Genomic DNA, 19,659 nt, shown 5'->3' with positions numbered 1-19,659 from the left:
GCAGGCGCCGGGCACGTGTGTCCGCCCGCTGCGCGGCGCGGCGCGGCGAGCGGAGCGCGGCGGTGCTGGCGCTCACCTGCCGCAGCCCTGCATGAATGGAAACACCGCCTCTTTTCTTTCTTTCTTTTTTTTCCTCCCTCTTCCCCTCCGATTTCCCAACCGCCGAAAGTCAGGGAGCCTCTCTCCGAGCCTGCCACAGCCGAGATGGTGTGGCGAAATGTGTTGTGTCTTGACGGCATGCCGCAGGTTCGCAGGGGCGTTTTGTAATCTTCCTGGTGTCATTTCTCTCCAGGGTATTCTACAACTGCAGAGCGCAAGTTCCTGTGGTGTTGTAACTCTGGGGCACTGTGTACACATGACAATACAATGCTGAGTTAACAGTGATGTATTTATTAATAATACAGTGACGTAAGACTGATAGTTGCTCTGATGAAAAGCTCAGGAAATTATCAGTTTCTCCATGTACTGTGGACTCTAGATTTAGATTCCCTTCAAGAAGAAGGATCAATCATAATTATCCGTGAAATAATTGAGGGTGTGGGCTAGCCCTGTATTTGTGACCTACTGTCCCATCGCTAAAAGAGTTTGTGCCATGGAACATGACTCTAATGTTCCACCTAACAGTAAGTATCCAAAAATAAAAAATATTTTTCTGGTAGCAATTAGTCCACAATTTAATCAGTAATTTAACTTTTAAAAGGTTACTATGATTTGTTATTAGTTAACTAAAAATTCTCAGCGTACACCAAGTAACTCTGTATGACATAGTATTCAGTGCTGTYCTTTGTAAACGTGTTGCAGGTATTGTGCTCTCACTGATATGAGAATTTGCTGTATGACGTGGTGTTTTACATTATTATTCTCCCTGACTCTCACTAAAAATTACTGCAAACATTGCTTGGACATTTAATTATCAGATTATAAGAAATCACTTCTAGCAGTGTGTTAAGGCATGTGGTGCAACATAAACATACTTGTCAAAGGAGGGAGATGGTTGAAAAACAGTTGACATGGATTTTTGAATGGTAACTAATAAGAATATATTTTAAAGGTATTTTTACGCAGTCAGCTTTGGAATTTGAATATTTGGGGGTATCAGTTTTGTAAAATATCTCATTAACTGTTAGTGATTCACAGATTATCTGTAAACTGCCTTAAGATAATACGCACTTCTTAGCAATGCCTTATTGTCAAATTACTGGATATTAACATTTACTAAATGTCAGTGTTCAATGAAACTTCCATTACAGTGTGGTCACTGCATGAAGAATTCTCCGCTGGTATGTGTGTATTTCATGTAATAAAATATCACAAAAAATGAAGGTGGCAAAATATTAGAATTTAGTTGAATATTAAMGCTATGGCTTTTTGTTTTCCTTATGACACTGATAAAAAAAAATCCACTATGAACATTTCTTCTAAATTTTACTCTTTTCCATCAACTTTTGAAAATAGCCATAAATCGAGTTCTAAATCAATAAACTAAATTGAGGTCCAGCTTCAGTTAAGGTCTGTATAAACTTCTACCTTTAGCAATGGCAAATAAAAGGAATTTTACAAAAAATTATATTGTAAAACAGGAAAAAAGTGTAAAATTAGAAAGAAGACTATTTTGTACAAGGCTGGGCTAAAATTCGTAATGAAAAGTGTACTTAAGGATATTTTCATCTTGATTTCTGAGGCCTCCTTCTGATTTTGACCAATAATCTGTTCAAAATTGCATTGAACATATCTACCAGTCTTTCCTTAGTCCAATGGTGAATCATTAGTTGTGGCTATTTGATATTCAGAATTTGAGTTTCTTTTACTAGTTTTTGTCTCAAGGTTTATTCTTTTATTCTATTCTGGCTTACATTAAAACAGTTTGCAGCCRAGTTACTCAAGAGGAATTAAAATACAATTATAAATTCTCCATGCTGGATCCCTTTGAAGTCATTGACAGAATACTTCCCATTAGTTATTGCTGCTTGTTTCATTTTTTCATCGCTAATACAGTTATTAAGTAACAGACTTGTCCCAACATAGCATGATACTGGATGATGAATCCTAATGACTCTGTGCTGTATTTCCGTAATGATATACATATTTTTAAGAAAAGGAATCTGTACTGCATACCAAATGTTCTGTGTGTATCAATTACCTYCTTGTGCAGTTAAAAAAAAAGTTAGAAATAATATGAAGCAAAAGATCACACTGTGATACTCAGAGTTTCCATATCCATGTAACAAACAGAACCTAGAGTTTCCAAATACCAGATCAATTCCTAAAGACTTTATTTAACTGTTAAAGAGCATACGAGGGAAAAAAATCCCCCCCYTTTTTTTTGCCGTAGAGGCTTTCCCAAGACTGAATGAAAAATGAGAGAGAGATAAGATTTGTCTTCAGATAATTAGATTCACGGTAATATGAACTATAAAGTGATTCCTACGTGAAATGATAAATCTTTTAGGTTCTTTTATCTGGATTTGGGRTTTTTTGTTTATTTGTTTTTATTTATTTTTTAGTTAGCATAGTCAGTCTTTTTTCAGTTGTGCTTTCTATCAGATTCCAGTAACAAAGTATGTAGAAAATGTAGGTACTAGGAGATTGTGATGCTAGCAATAATAACACCTGTGATGAGTGGGGCTTGAGATACTTTCAGATCTCATAGGTAGAAGGAAATATGAAGGCAAAAATACAGGTGGCATCCATCGGAAAGGCTAAATTTCCACTTCAGCCTGAGGTCTTCTGCTGCAACATGGACTTCTCTTTTGTCAGTTGCTGCAAAGAAGTCAGCTCTTCTCACATCACAAAGTATGAAACTACATTTTCTGTAGGCTTTTTTTAATCATTTAGCAGAAAAGTAGCTATATGTGATGCTTAGTCTGCAGTGTTTGTCTCTCAAAACTTTCACARGAGTTAAGACAACTTGATCAGATTCATGTTTTCCTCCCCCATTTCCCTCACCTTCCAATATATTATTTGGCCTATTTGTCCACAGACCATTCTGTAGAATTAAACTAAACAATTACACCATTCTCTAATTAAAATTCATGATATATTAACTTTACAGATATTTTTTATTATCTGTGTTGCAGTAATGCCTAGCAGTCCAGTCAGGATTAGGGCCATCTTGGTACTCATTCAAAAGGTTGTCGGTATCTCTAATACCATATGATGTATCATGTGAGAATGCGGACTGTTACAAGTTTACATTGGAGACCCAGTGTAGTAGTGAGATTGACGCAGAAATTTTGGTTTATGCTTTCAAGGTTTTTATGTATCCTTACAACTGTAATAATCTATTACTGTTGTAAGCATCTCTAATCTACATGATTACAAATACAGAAAAGTTYGTGATATGCATTATAGCAAATGCCCAAATTTACAGCACACACAAAAAAAAAAAAACACTTCTAACCAGCACCCTATTGTCTAGATACAGCTGTTTTTACCCTGCTATTTACTGGCTTTGACTATAAATAGGAAAATACCTTTTTTTTTTTTTTTTTTTTTTTTTAAGCAGAATTTAAGTAGAGCTGGTTTGTGATTTTCTGTAATCAACTAGCAGATGATGCTTTGTGGACTTGCATAAGCCACCCCCTTCCCTCATGACTAAGCAGATCACCTTTATGCCATGCAGTCTGCACATTCAGGACAAAGTCTATGAATTCAAGTCTATGAATCCCAAAGTCTACTCTACTGGTTGATAATTAGCAATTTTAAAAACAACGCGTTTGTAGCTGTGTGTATGTATGTTCAGGCACAAATATGCTTTTATATATTTACGATGTATGTATATGTGGGGTTGTGTATACCTGTAAGGCATGTATGTGTGTAGTTAATACTTTAATCCCGTATTATGGAATAACTTCCTTTTTTATCTCAGAAATGTAGAAAAGCTATATATAATATGTGATAACATAGCATAATGAATATTGGGTGATAGCCTAATAGAGAAATATATGGAACATTCCACAAAATTAAAAAAAGATGATGTTATTTTACGGTAAGATGCATAAAGTCTAGAAAAATATCACAGCTTCATTCAAGTCAATGGAGGTTCTGTTTCAGCAGAGTCTAGTTTTCAATCGAAGTGCAGCATTAGAAATTTATCAAGTACACTGCCTGCTTCCATGCAATTACTGTTGAAGTCTATCTGTGGTTTTAGTATACAGAAAATACAGGGTCCAACTCTAGATGAGTTTGCTCAGTGAGACTAAATGYTTGAAGTTAAGTAACCATAAATATATATTATAGTACAGCCTTAAATATTTTTCTTTCTGTTGTTTTAGAAAAGCCAGTGAAACAGAAGTAATATATTTCTCTGCCTTATGTTCTGGCATGTATGTGATACATTTCTTAACRTATTTTAACTTTGAGCAAATACTGACTGTTATACAGACTTTGTAGTTAGGATCAGTTTAGGCCTTCAAATTAGACATACAATTTTGGTTTGGGGTCTTATAACAGCTACTATGAACATAATCTTTCCCCATGCTGTTTAATGGCTCATTGGTGATAATATTTCATGACGACTTGCATCTTTCCTCTCTATCACAAATCTGAATATGACACTTTTTAGATTCTCTGTTGCCTGAATCCTTTTTTTTTTTTTTTTTTTTTTTTTTTTTAAGGAGAACATCCTCTAACTTCCCTGTATAAACATTTACAGTTCTAAATATGTTATTTTGCATACAGACACTTCTAGCTGTCAAAGAATAGGTGTATAGAGTAAGTACGAGCAATGGAAGTTTTCCTATAGATTTTTGTCCTTTTCAGCTGAGTTTAAGCAGATAAGTTCATATTTGCACAAAGTAGCCCTACCCAGAATTATGAGCTGCTCTTAAACTTTTTACACAATATGTAATTATATTACATTGTATAAAATAGGATTTTATGTTTTAGTATTGCATTGTAAGTCCATAGTACTTGGGTATTTGTTTAGATTTATTGAACAGAGATGTTGTGCAACTGCTGTAGATATTCACAGTTGTGTAGCACTAATTTTGATGTTGAGAGGCTTTGAACTTTGGTTGCTATCTATATACAGATGAAATGATGCAATTTTTTTGATCATTTTCAAAATTTATGCTAGAGGAATATTTTAATATTGCTGTGAAAAGAGTTCTCAAGCATGGTGGTTTGAAATATATGTCAGACTACCAAAGGAGTCACTCTGTTACCCCCAAAAAGGAACTATGAAAAGAAAAATGTTAATTACAGGCTTCAACACTCACACCAAGATCTTCTAGTAGGGGTGGTCAGAAAAACAGGTTTTACTACCTAGACTTGGTGCTTTGTGGTGCTATCTAATGTGGGGGCTTGTGGAAAAATGCAGCTACTTCTATTTACTGCCTTTCATAACGTACATATTTCATCATGATAGGTTTAGGTACTGACTTTTTTTATGTCTACAGTAAATAAAACTGAAGAGTTTTTCCTTTCATCTTGAATATGTTTTACTTGGAGTTACTGTTCACTGTTCCCTACAGTGGTATTTCAGCTACAAATTTTATGCTGAATCTCAGTTTTTAAGCTTAGTAGAAGCATATTATAGTGTGGTATAAAGCTATATTGATTTTGAATCCTAGTGAGGAATATAGTGAGAACATAAAGCCAGATTTTATTTTCAGTTACACCCAAGGAAGTCAATAGAGAAGCGAGTACGGAAGTGCATAAGGGCAGAAGGTTGCTTTAGATACACAGAATTGTATCTATTTTCCCTAACCTTATTCAGGAGCATGTTTGATAAAATAATGAGAAATTTTGAAGAGGCCACAAGCTGAGATGTTCATTCTATCTGGAACAATGAAAAATTACTTTTTCTACCATTTTCCTTCTAGGTCTTAGTATGTCTGAAACAAAGTCCATACACTGACCTAGTGATGTAGCTGTTTCTCCAAATCTTCTAAAATTATTCACTAATAGTGGATGGATTTCTTTCACAGTTGCTGAAATTCTGTGCTGTTTTACTCTAATTCTTCTTTATTATCCCTCCTGGATGCTATCATTCATATTTAAACAGAGCATATCTAACATGGCTATTTGTAAATCCAGACACATTATGATGTTTTATTTGATTTAAGAAATGTTTAGAAATACTAAGAAAAGCATTCTAGTTTTTAAATTTATTTTAAATATCCTGTAATATTTGCCAACATAAAAAGAGTTTTCCAAATGACTGCATATTGCAAAATAGTCATATAAAGGTGTGGATTTTTTTTTAAGAGTTTTGCCTGGAACATTATTAAAGAGTATGGAAACAAAAGTTCTGCAGCTATGCTTTCACTTTCAAATCTTACAGCTGTTGCTGAAGATGGCTTCAAGATGACAAACAAGATGAACCTTTAAGTTTCGTTTAAAACAAGAGGATTTAGCATTGTATCAGTTCTCTGAATGAAATAACCAGCATTATAAAGTTAAGGGGAGATGGGTTCTGGAACTATGGCCAGAATTGCTAAGTTGGCCTGGAGTAGGATTTTTAGTAAAGATCTCAGCTAAGTAAGCATTGTTACAATTAACTATGGAATAAGTATCAATGTTACAAAAGGTTATGACAATTACTGACTTTAAAATGGGAAATAAGAAAGCTAGCATTGAAGAGTTATTTAAAGGTTTCAAGTTTCTAACGACTGCTTTGTCGTATTTTTCATTATTAGGGCAATGCAAAATAACTTCCAAAAAACCTATGGGCTTAACTAGTTGTTTCTTGCTTGCTCTTTATAATGCTTGGATGTTCACACTAAGAAAGAAATACTATTGCAAGCAAATTGCATGTTTGCTTTCCACAGTTAATTTGCCAGTCTGTCTTGGTTCTATTTTGCAAAATGATTTCTGTTTCTATCACAAGCTTCTTGGAATATTAGCTGTAATATGAGTTTGCCAATTGTCTTGAACTGGTTAATTGTTCTTGTGATGCAGAGAAGAACATTATGGCATGATGCAGAGAAGAACACTATGGTGTGATGAATAAGAAACCCAAGAGGGTTCCTTACATGCTTTCCTTTGGGCACTGCCCAAAGACTTGTTCTTTGGGCCTGCCTCATGTGATCAAGCAGGCTAACTTTACCCAGTTAAATTGGGTGTGGCGTATATTAACTACTTTCACAATTTGTTTAGCTTGTTTTTTATAGTAATCCAATACCTTATATAAAAAACACACTTAAAACGATTGCGCTAGTTTAGGTTATTTAGGTTCGATGAGATAAAAATGGCAGATTATGCAAGTTATTTTGTGACATAGATAGACATTTGAGGAATTACTCTCTTAATCCATGATTACTAATTTTCTTAGAAATAGTAATTGCAGTAGAGTTGAAGTAGGCAAGAGTGCTTGATAATGCTTGCAAAAGTACTGGAAAAACCTTCAGTATCAAGAATATGCTTTTCTTCCAACAAGGATATTTTCTTTGCAGATGTTCTTGCAGACATCTAGAAAATGTTCAGCAATACAACTAGTAATTCAAAAATAAATTATTAAAAGTCTATTTTTCCTCAAAACATATTTTCATGTTTTAATTTCTATAAAACATATAAGCATGCTTATATCATAGTGCATGGTAACTGATTCCAGTATGAAAAGATCTTATATCTATGAAGTCGTCATCATTTTCGTTGTTCTGTTAATTGGTACGTGGTATCTGTCAAATTTTTCTTGACTCATTTTGTTAAGAAGGCTGTGTTTTTACAAGAAAAGTTACTTACAGCACGTTAGCCCTCTGAACTGTACATAATATGCTGTTTCATACTTTGTGATGCAACATTGAGGATGTGGAAGTCATGTGCATTTCTTTCCATTCTCTTTTGGGTCACCAGGGTGCCAATTTTGAGTGGGTGAGAGATCAAGTGAAAACTCAGAAAACTTCTTCCTGAACATTTTATCAATTATGTTTTCTTAAAACAAACAAACCAATAAAAGTATTATCAACAGAGTGTTCCATTGATTCTTCAAAAACGAAAATATCCAGAGAACAAAATTCGTGTAGAATATGTGGAGTAACTTGTAAGGTTATGATATGCTTTATGTGATGGTTTATGGTTTGTGATACTGTGGAATAGTTAGAATATCTTTAATCTGTAATAGAGACTACTGCTGTTCAGTATGATTATAGTGTATATAGATTATATATTCAGTATAATTATAGTGGTGGATTCAGCCGGGGATCGAAGGCCAATGCGGAACTGCAGAGGCCCAGCAGAAAAGAAAGTTGGAGAATAGTGAAAAATTTTGTTCATGACAAAGATTAAGAAAAGAAAATAATTAATTAATTAGAGGAAATTTCAAAGGCGGACTGTGGGAAGATTTTATTTTACCTTATTTATTTATCCCTTTTGGTGCTTGCCAAAGAAGATATTAAAAAGCAGGGAAATTCTTTAAAAATACAGATGTTTGAATATGTTTCTCAAAGTTTAAAGCTTATTGTTGGAACCTTCTTGGTCTTGAATTCTTCTCTCTGGTCTCTTAAGAGTTTTTCAGCTTTTCTTGGTTTAAGATATGCTGACAATGCCATAAAGTAGTCTTTCACTGTATTTTGGCATTTCTACTCATTGTTCTTTTTCTGCCCAAGTTTGTTCTGTTTTTTAAATCTAGCCTTATTTATTACTCCTTTGAGAACAGGAACTATCTGATATGCTAACAACAAGTGACAGCTTTCCTGTCACTAAGGACAGGAGAACAAGCAGTGAATATTGCTGAAGTCTGAGGTAAGTTCAGAATAACAATAACTTGTACATATACTAAATTTGATGTACTGTACTGTGACTACAATCTCTGACGCAGGCTAGGCAACAGATTCCTGTCTCCTCCCCCATCCATTAACAGGAAGGCGTAGCACAATGTTGTACAGCATGCGGCAGTTTTAAATTTCTGCAGAAGCTTGACCCTTAGACAGAAGGGTAGCTACTCACGTTTTGTTGTCACTGCTGAAAGTGTCCTGTAGATCGCCTATAATGTAAGAAAGAATTGATTTAGATTAAAGAACAAGTAGGAAAACACGAAAATAGTGAGAGATAGCAGGCTCATCCCTCCCTTCCTTATTTGAAGGGAAAAATAAATAGAGGAAAAGGTTTGAGGTGAAGAACATGAGAGAACCAGTGTAAGAAAGAGAGACAAAGTAGRAARAAACTCTTGTATTGTCCTAGAACAAAAGTAGAAAGAAGAAAATGATGCGGGTATGGCTGCCACTTCCCTGACAATTACTCCAGCAAGGGCTAATGAATTTAGTAATTATACCTGGCAATTACTCTGTGGGGAAAAACGAATTATTTGGGCTTCCGAACTATGGGAGTGATAGAGTGCTCATTTAGCGATGAATACAGAAATTAAGTTAAGACAGTGTCAGCAAAATACTAAGTAGGACTTAGTTTTTGATTGAACTACACATCATATAAACTGTCATATGCTCCTTAAAAGAAGCATCTGCTGATTGAGACTTTCTGAAATATAATTGGAGAAAAAACCTTACAATAATAATATGACGATTGGATTACATTAGCTCATAGAAGCTAGRGGAGATTTCATGCTAGCTGTCATATCCAGTATATGCAGTTATGTGGTCTTAGAGCAGGAGTTGTTCATCAGCTGAGATAAATAGTAGGCAATTCCCAGTTTGCTGTAATACTGCCATTTGTATGTTGTAGATTCTTGAAGCAAAAAAATATTTCTTCTTTTTTTCTTGTGACACTTAGATAGGTAGCCAAACGCCTCTGTTAGATGGTAATTACTGGCATTTGGTAACTTTTCCTCAATTTGTCTGCGTATCAAGAAAGTAATTTGTAGTTTAGAGTTTGCCGTCAATGCAGTTTCCTTTTTTGCACAGATAAAATGTTTCACTGGAATGAAATGCGAGTTTGGAAAAAATAGTTAAATACATTTTATGTTAGTGCTCAATAAAAGAGTATACAAAAAAAATCATGTTTCGTGAAATTTATGAGAGTTCTAGAGAGTTATTCACATTCACAGTGATATTGATGCTTTCAGAATTGCATGCTTCCACTTCCTGAAAGCTAAGAGCACCTACGACATGTACTGCCAGCTTTCAGGCAGGAAGTGGGACCACATTTAGAAATAAAGCTGATATAAAATTAAATAAACTGGTGATTTTGAAAAAAAGGCCCAAAGCAATTTATATTCACTAGTCTCAGAGAAGTCTAACTGATCTCAAAAGCTACATCCATACTAGTAAATTAAACAGTGCCATAGCTTGGGCCAAGCTATGGACTGTTAAACTGGAGCTGGATTGTTAAACTGTTAAATTAGGAAGATCCTTGATCCAGTTTTGGCTCATCCAACCAACAGTCATTCAAACGCTATCCAGAAACGCTTTTGTCATTAATGTGGGCCATTTGCAAGAGGCCACGTGGAGATGTTCRCCCAGTATGAGAGAGTGTGATAATGTGAATGAAGCCAAACAGGGCCAGAGAGTGAGTCCTGGTACTCTTTAGTTTATTAATATAGCCGTTAGTTTATTAATATAGCTGAAGCTGAAGTAGCTTAAGTGCTTCTCAGATTTATTATAATTTCCTCAAGTTTCTTTTTGTCTATGGATGAAAAAATGTAATGTTTAGTGTTTCATTTACTTTTTTTTTTTTTTTTTTTTTTTTTTTTAAGCTCTAAGATGGTAGTGATTTACACATTGGATATCTTGATAAGTTCGAGGTCGTATGGCCCACAGGCCAAAACTAGAATTTGTATATCTGGCAAAGGAGAGTCTGTAGACCATTGGCTTTTTACATAAAGAAAATCTTTTTTGTTAATTTGGATATCCTATAACTAAATAAAAGGCATAAGGCATATAAAGCCCAAACACTTGAAAAGTAGTCCCCAAAATTATTTTCTAAACTCTGGTGAAGGGTTGAGTCATTATCAGAGCTCTTTTTGCATGATGGCAGAATTCTCTCTGTATTTATACATCTGTCTTGAACAGATTTTACTAAAATATTTTTAAATTATATAATCATTATATCTTCTGAAAAATATTCTGAAGTTTTTACTGTCCTACTGTCCATACCAAGAATTACAGGTAATTAACATTGTAGCTCACCTTTAAAGAATACATTACAACTTGTTTGTTCTGAAAATTCCTTTTGACTCAAGTGAAAGTACACAGTGCAAATAAAGTTATGAAATGTGTACACAAGGTGTGAGAGTAGATGGTTATACTTCTGTATAACTTTATGGTTCTGATTCTTCAGGTAGCCTGTGCAATTTGGCCTTTATGCTCACCGTCTCATTTGCCTGAATGAGATTACAAATGGATATTAGGGCCAAATTAGACTGTATGTAACAGAACTTTTTTTTATTATTATTAAATAGAAATCAGAGTTGTAAAAGCTAAAGAAAACAAACATGGATTTTTAAAAGACTTAAACATTTAAGAGCTAAAATATTTAACAATGTGGCTGCTATTTTAAAACTCATTTCTGTTCTAAAATTTATCAACATAAATATTTTACAACATATCAACATAAATATTTTACTGTTAAAATCTTTTCAGCTGTGTCACTATTGATTCAGTTAAAGGAGCAGAAAGTACTGTATTTTGTCAAGACATAAAAAAAGATATGGTAAGACCTACTATAGATAATTACACACACAGAGTATTTAAGAAGAGAGAGATAGAATAAATTATAACATTTTTTGAAGAGTACAAGGCAGCAGCTTATTAATAAAAATATGATGAATCAGAGACAAAACATGACGTAAGATKAAAATTTTAATATTTTAACTTCAAATAACTGACAGGCAATCTCAGGAATAGCATGTAGAGTGTGCAGTTCTGTTTACTTTCGCAAGAAGACCGTATCAGTCTTGTTAATATCTTAAATATAGGAGATGAGAAGTGAGAACCCACTGCATGAAAACTTTATAGAGAAAAACACTCTAGGGCTCCTCAATTCTTTCCATTATTATTAAGGCTGGAACAAATTTTAAAGTCACTTTTTAAAAACAAATGAATRTTATTTTTAACCCACCACAAACTGGATTAAGTCACTACTTTATTACATGCAGTGTATACAGCATTATGATTACAGTCAGTCTAAACTGGATCAAGAATAGTAATCCAGAAATGCAAAGTTCTTTAAAATCATTTTTTGTTTTCTCAATCTTCAAGGTACTTCTTTTTTTTCCCCAAAGTGTTCCATCATGGAAAATCATAGCTAAAATGGGGAATTAAACCATTAAAAAAATGTACATCATGAATGCTTATGATGATCAAATCAAGTCAGATTTCTCAAACTTTAATGATTTGTAAGAAAGGTAAGAGTAGCACAGAAGGACAAATAAAGGAAATAGTATGTGCATTATCCTGGCTGTTAAAAATTAATATTTTGTCTTTAAAGAAATCTTTCTTCGAACAGTAGAGCTAAAGTACTTAGTTTTCTACAGATATGTTTTCTAGGGAGTTTCTATTTGGATTTTCTGATACCTAATACATGGTGTGTTCAAGTTGTTGATATTCTTTTCGTGGTGACATTAGCAACATTGTAGGCACCTATTTTGATAAATCTTCTGTACTTTATAGTCAGATTCGGCTGAAGATAGCCAAAGGTTTCAACAGTTTTTGGGAACAAATGGAGAAAGAGACCAACAGCAACGCACAGTAGGAACCAGCAAATGTTACAAACCTTGTTTCTTTAGGATTATATTTATCAAATGAAAAATGACCGTTATTTGAATCAGTCTGTTAAATATACATTTTTAATACATTTCATATCACATTTGAGTCTAAATTTCAAAGTATTCTGAGTACCTTTGGAAGGTGCTGGCCATCTTCAAGAGCTACTGAAATACGCAACTCCTTAGAAACATCTTGCAGTATGAGACTTTATCTTAGTTAATATTGCTACAAGGAACCAGAAGCAGCAGAAATCCCACAGGCAAATATGTTACCTTTTGGTACTTTAATCATGGCTTCCAGAGCAGAAGGGCACAGAGAAGCATCCCAACATTTTCAGGTTATTCTTAATTACTTTTTCAGTTTTTTGAAATTTCCTTTCTTTTTTATTTGAATAACAATGTTATTAAAAATTGTTCCAAATCATAAATTCATAAAGCTTGAAACTTTTGCAAGAGAATAGAAAACCTGCAGTTCGTGGGCTTTGCAAGAGTAAATTCCAGGGTTAATTTATAACTAAAGCAAATGTATCTATAAAAAGAAGAAAAGCTTCATAAGAATTATGTTAACAAATGACAAGAAAAAAAGAGGCTTGATAAAAGATATCAGAACTTGTTTGGCACGAATGATTTTATAACTGAGGAATTCAATTATAGGTGTGTTGGGAGTAGCAAATCACAATTCTTTAAATTACTAATGGGACACAAAGCTCTTTATCATGCTCTGTATGTGTTCACATGAAATGTTCAGTCCTGCCCTCTGTAAATAAACTTTTAGCACCTACACTACGCATCTGCATTGAGACTCTGTGTCACCAGAGTAGAAAAAGATACACAATTTCTGTTGAATCATTTTTCGAACATGCTTGCAGCTRTACTCTGCTATTAGCTATGCGGTTAGCCAACAGATTGCTTTTCTTTCTGTAAGATTTTTATTTTCTTGATTTGTTCGGGTTTTTTTTTTTCTGTCTAAATTACTAGCATTTTTCTAGAAACTTTGTAGATTTGCAAAGTTAAATATATATGACATCAGTGTACTATACAGATGTATCCAGTAAATCACATTAGTTTGGGTTTGTTTAGGTCTTTGTTACATGTACTTCATAGAGGGCTTTAACCAGTAATTTAGATAATGACGTTTTACTTGCTCAAGAGAGACAGATTAGCCTCAGATTGATTGCAAATTAACTCCTACAGTCTGCAAATAATCTAAATTGATTTTAAGGCTGTCTGCTACTTGCTTCTTAAAGTAGTAAACCAATATCAGTCATTGAAAGAGGAAGGACTGTTTCTGGAAAGGCAGATTTAACTAATGGGGACATTCCCCTGTAACAGCTGTTGCAGGAAAATTAAAGGACTACATTTTGCTTGTATGCCCAAATTACAGCAGTAATGTGTGGGACAATGTGCAGGACTGTTATGAGAAGAATTGCAGACAGTATCTAAAGTTTTATCTAAATTTATTTTATCTAATAAGAACTTCTTTGCTAATTAAAAAAGCTTGGACTATAATGAAATTCATAAATTGGCTGAGGTTTAGGAGTTATTTGAACCCGTATGTTGCTTTGCTGACCATGTCATTGCTATGACATCCAAATGTGATCAAGATGAGTTTCTATTATACTGCATTATTTTATGTTATAATACTATGGCATCATTACAAGAACATCATATGCACAAGGCCTAGCCAAAGCATTAAGTCAGCAGACTTATGACATTAAAAGTTTTTAAAAAAATATATTTCATCATCAGTTTCTTTCTTATTATGATACCTGTAGTTGAGCAAAAATCTTGTCTGGGTGTCAATTTTTTATCTTTTAAAAATATTTAATTATTTTTTATCAATCCCTTTATTGATCCACTAATTTTACTTTAGGTGAGAAAATTATTCTCTCTTGAGTAATAATTTATTAAAAGCTATTAGTTTTTTGCAGTCTTGAGCATGTCATCATGGAAGATGTTGACTGTAACTGTCTTAAACTACTAAAATGTTTACTGCATATAATGGTGCATTTAAATGATGTTATTGGCTAGTTGGTAGACCATGCATATCACAAAGACTGAAGGAGAGAGGCTCCTCTACAGAATAATTCAGAGTGAGAGACTATTTTAGCTGCTTTGAATCAGCCTCTGAAAGAGCCTCTCGCACTGACCACCGAGGAACTCCAGAGTTCCATACTATGCTCGCTAATCTTTGTGAAAACCTGCCAGAAAGGATGATTCTGAGAATTAATTTTTCAGCCTCCTGCTTTTTGGTCAGCTTCATGAGAAACCCAGGAAAAACTTATCCTGATATAATCAGCATGGAAATGCTGAAGTGTGTGAATTGGTGAGAGAAGATATGTACTGCCTCTATAACACTCTTTTTTTAGTTCATGATAATTGTTCACTCAGAGAAATATTAATGTGTTCCAGAAACAAAACACTGTCTCACAGCCAGTGCTACCCTGATCCTCTGATGAAAGGAGTCCATAGGCCCTAAAAATTCCTCAAAGCTTCATCTCAAATGACACTGCAGGGAAAAAAAAAAAAGAAAGAAAGAAAGAAAAGAAAGAAAGAAAGAAAAAAAGAGTGAAAGATTCAGGGAAATACCTTTGTTATGTTCCTGAGGGTTTTTTTTTTTTAGTTAATATACCGCATGACTTTCCTCTCAACCTCTAGGAATGCATTGGATGTCTGTCAAGACCACAGAGTTGTCTGTACTGTAGAAATGTATGAAAGTTCTCTCTATACTGAGTTGCCATTGCTCTTTTCCTTATCTGTGAAGGAAGCACAGCAACTCCCACTGGGGAAATTTCATGTTAACTTGATCTTAAAATAAAGAATCAAGGGAAAGGTCATATCCTAATAAGCTGTGTAAATCTAAATTCCCAGGGAGCTTCGAAATGACATTGTATGACTAGAGCATTAACAATTTTCCAACGATGTATTTTTGAACTGCTTCCAACAGAGTGTTTTTAACATCCGAGAGCAAACAGCAAAATAAAGATACAGCTGGCAAGATGCAAGATGCATTTGTGCTTTGAGATTCCCAGTACATCGCCCATTGATGATGTGGAGGCYTTGAATCTGACAAACATGATGAAATTGGCACCTTCTTCTGATTTCTTGATATACATGTGAGGAAGCTATTTATTGTTTAATTTAAGTATTAYTCTGATCATGGTGTCAATAGTTTCTAGTCTTTTCCCTAATCTGTGCTCATAGACCAATGACTTCTTTAGAATGTTCGAGGAAGACTTCACAAACGTCCAGTCTGAGAGGTTTTTTTAGTATGATAAAGATGTTTCTGCTGGCAATGAGAATTTGAATATAGATTGTTCAAATGTTAACCAATAATACTGACTAAGAGATAGACAATTCCTACTCAATAAACCACCCCCACCCCCAAAATGTAAACTAAGTGGAAGTTGTTTGGAATTTTGAAATCAGTTTTAAAGGAGTCAATATTTCACCCCAAGTTATCTTGTTTGACTCAGTGAGCATATTACAGAGTTGTACAAAATATTCCATAGCTCCAAACAATGAACTAGGTCCAATATCAGTTTTAATCTGAAAGTCTATTCCAGAGTTCAGAAATTCTCAAAACATGGAGAAAGCCATTATCTAAATATATTAGTTTTATATAGTATGCCATGCACATTTTATAGATTGATCCTTCAAATTGGAAAGATATGCCTACGTAAATCTACAAAGTGGATAGGACTTGTAACCCAGTGAAGACAAGTCTCTGGTTTGTGGATGGTTTGGTGTTTAGCCTATTCTGCGATGACATACTTTATAGTAGAAAGCTAAGGTGAGAGATCAAACCAGGCCCTAAATTCTCAAGCTCTCCCAGTTTACATAGGTGTAATGGAATTAGATTATAGTTGTCCTTATTCTCCTTGTCGTATCCCTCTAAACTAATTATATCACTGTTGGCAAAGGGTCACCTAAGCTAATGTAAATTATTTTGTTCTTATTTTTATAGAGTGTAGTAATAAGATTTAAAACAGATGTACATACTTTGTTATATAAAGGACAGGAACGATGGGGTGTGGGGAGCAGTCTGCTTTTAAAGACTCCTTCTGATCTTTCGGATTAGAGATAGTTCAGAAAGTTTCAGTGTGAATTCTGCATGGACCGTGAATGCGAGAAGGTTCTTGTTCCTGAAATTGAGCTCTATATTACAGTACATGGCACTGAACGTAATCCAGATGTCTCTTATGGACTTTTTTTTTTTTTTTTTTTTTTGTTTTAATCTCCGTTGTATTTTAATATGATTCTTTTTAAGTACAACTGAATCTTTTTAGAAATTAGTCATTCATGTTGTGATCCTACTTCAAATTCAGGGCCTGTGAATTTGCAAATTACTGATTTGTGATTAGGCATAAAAACATAAAAAATATTTTAGAACTATTTCAGAACAGTAAAAAGCCACAGTAACTCTTCCTGAATATAGCAACATACCCTACCAGAGCCACATGATATTTAGCTTCCTAAGCATCCTTGAAGGCTTACAAAAAGTCAGAGTAAGAATTTTTAGTTCTTCACACTATAATTGCTTACCTAGAAAACAAATCAGCTTATAAGAATAATAAGCTATGACAGTATAATTTCTTTCATAATTAACTATTGGTATTCTATCTGAATAAATTTAAGATAAATGTTTGATTTTAAAAATAAAACAGTCTAGTTCCTAAGTATTCCAGAATGTATGGTCGACAGTCTGGTGTATAATTCATGCTTTGTATGTGAAAATGGCAATACTTAGATTAAGGAAAAATATTTACATTTAATTATTCAAAATAACGCCTTTCAGAAACAGTTGATTTATATGATGTTTTTCAGTGTGCTACCTTACCCTCTCAATAAATTTTATAAAAAGAGGAAGAAGTTCTCTATATAAATTTAGATCGTAATATAAATTCTAATATACAGTTTTGTTTCAAATTATGGTGTATGCAGTGTACACATTTATTTATCAGGACATGGAGCTGAAAAATTTGCTTGGGTAGGTTATCTTCTCGGGTTACTTGGAGAAGGAATTCTTAAAGTATTTTGAATACTGAAAATAAAGATGACAAGAACACATGACATAGGGAAGGGAACTGAAATTTTCTCAGTCTCTTTCTTCCTCTCTTTTTAATGCTGTTAAAATTTAACATAGCTCCTCTGTTTGTACCACTACTGTTAACGTGGTATAACCCTATAATTACTAATCTTACTGCCATGAGGTTAGAACTTGATTATACACTTTTCTCCTCAACTAAAACTTACAAATTATGTCAAAGATAGAAAAGGAATAACAGTTTATATTACTAAAGAAAACAGGACAGTTTATATGAACTGGGATCTCTGTAGGCAATTATTAATCTCACATACAGAGCTTCATGGAATTTGAAATCCAAAATGGGCAGGGCACCCAGCAATTTTCTGGCTTAGAGTTAATGGACACTTCACGATCTCAACAATATTTATTTACAAAATACAAAGTGTTTTCCAAGCCCTTATTGACTCACTCAAGCCTTAGTAGATTCCTCACAGCTGAAAACAAAGAAATATACAAAATTCACTATTTAGCATCAACTGTTAAAAGTAATGATTCTGAAAGTGTACACTAGTAAATTGTTCCTAACAGTAAACTGTTCTTAGCTGTGGATATTCTACTTTCTGTTTGGTGTCATAAAATGATGTAATTTTAACTCTTGAAAGTCTATTGTCAAATACAGCAATACCAGTGTCCATCTTACTTCAATAGAATGAATCGTACAGTCATACAGTCACTATGCACAGCAAAATCTCAGCTGACTTCAGAGTGAGATTTGCTATGCATGGACACTGTGGTTTTAAGATACTCAATATAAAAAACTGAAGAAGAACATCGCAGACAATTTTTAAAGTGTTAAGATATTCTGTGGGCGAGGAACAGTAGCAAAAGCCATGGGAACTCCAAAACTAGTGCTGTTTATTGCCAGACCTATATGTTTGGTTAAACATTAATATTAATATACCTTGCTGTCTGGGTGAATATTACTTATGCAAAATGCTAGGGTGATATACTCTTCACAAGAAGGACAAGGGACAATGAGTTTTGTGAAATAACCTTCCATACCTTGCCAAGTAATAATAATGTTTATGCCTTCATGGGAAAAGTAAGTCAACATTATTTCAGTGGATGAATTGGAAAAAGCACTTCAAAACAAAAAGATTGACAAAGTAGGGTCAAGCTGTACTAGGTGTAGTCTTAGAACACTAATAACATAAAGGAAGAATAACCCAAAAGAAAATAGTATCAGACAAATTCTTTCTTTTTGTTTTAGTTTTCATGCACGTTGAAAGAGTGTGAACCTTACTAGATCTTTTGTTAGAGAATGCAGTAGGTTTATACGYCAGTAACAAAGTCAGAACTCTGCAGGATTTTGCATTAATATATCATTATCCAAGTTACATTTAAGTTTTTTCAATGTGCATGAATGATTTTGAAATGAAATAAAAGCTGAAATTGTGTTCTTTCTCCACATTTATTTTATTTTGTCTTCTTTTCCATCAGAAGACTGTGGGGGAAGTATTCATTTTTTTCATTTGGGTTAAGTGATTTCTATATCCTTAAGAGAAGGATGTCTTGTTTTTTGCCCTTGAAAAATACATTTAGCTTAGAGGTAATGTCTCTTATCGAATTCTATGCCACTCCCAAAGACTCATCTCAGATTCTCAGAAAAACTTGTGAAAAGGGGGCTTTTTCTCATGGAAACTGATGAGGAGTGAGTGACTAGATTGGACTAGATGATCTCCAGAGGTTCCTTCCAACCTCAACCATTCTGTGAATCTGTGACAAAAGGCTTAAATAACCGTGAACTATGGCTGAGTATGTGTATATATTTGAATGCTTATACAGTGTTACCCTGATGTTGTCTTATCTAAATGCATCTATTGTGATATTTTCTTTTTGAGGGATAAAGTGATTTTTTTAAATTAATATCAGATAGCAGGAATGGAAATGACACCAACAAAATGATTTGATTTGTCCAGTGGATAGACTGACTTGCAGGACTATGTAGAGATATTTAGGGAAGTTTATA

At 33.9% G+C, this 19,659-nt stretch overlaps 1 protein-coding gene across 3 annotated transcripts in view; it reads left to right on the top strand.

Annotated features, from left to right (window-relative positions):
- Positions 1–19,659, top strand: part of PPARG (peroxisome proliferator activated receptor gamma) — a 58,663-nt gene that overhangs the window by 920 nt on the left and 38,084 nt on the right. Inside the window, exon 1 of one of the 3 annotated variants that reach the window (XM_085302442.1) lies at positions 236–623. The exons of 1 other annotated variant lie outside the window; for it this stretch is intronic. In XM_085302442.1, coding sequence (XP_085158568.1) covers positions 593–623 — 31 coding nt within the window. In that variant the 5' untranslated portion in view covers positions 236–592. Of the gene's footprint in view, positions 1–235; positions 624–8,641; positions 8,686–19,659 lie in introns of those variants that run through there. One more of the 3 variants, XM_085302443.1, reaches the window with a different exon arrangement.

Source organism: Rhea americana, unplaced genomic scaffold (assembly GCF_003343005.1).
Source record: "Rhea americana isolate MKP2758 unplaced genomic scaffold, rheAme1 scaffold_19, whole genome shotgun sequence".
Lineage (NCBI taxonomy): Eukaryota > Metazoa > Chordata > Aves > Rheiformes > Rheidae > Rhea > Rhea americana.
This window is presented reverse-complemented; position numbering and strand designations above follow the sequence as displayed.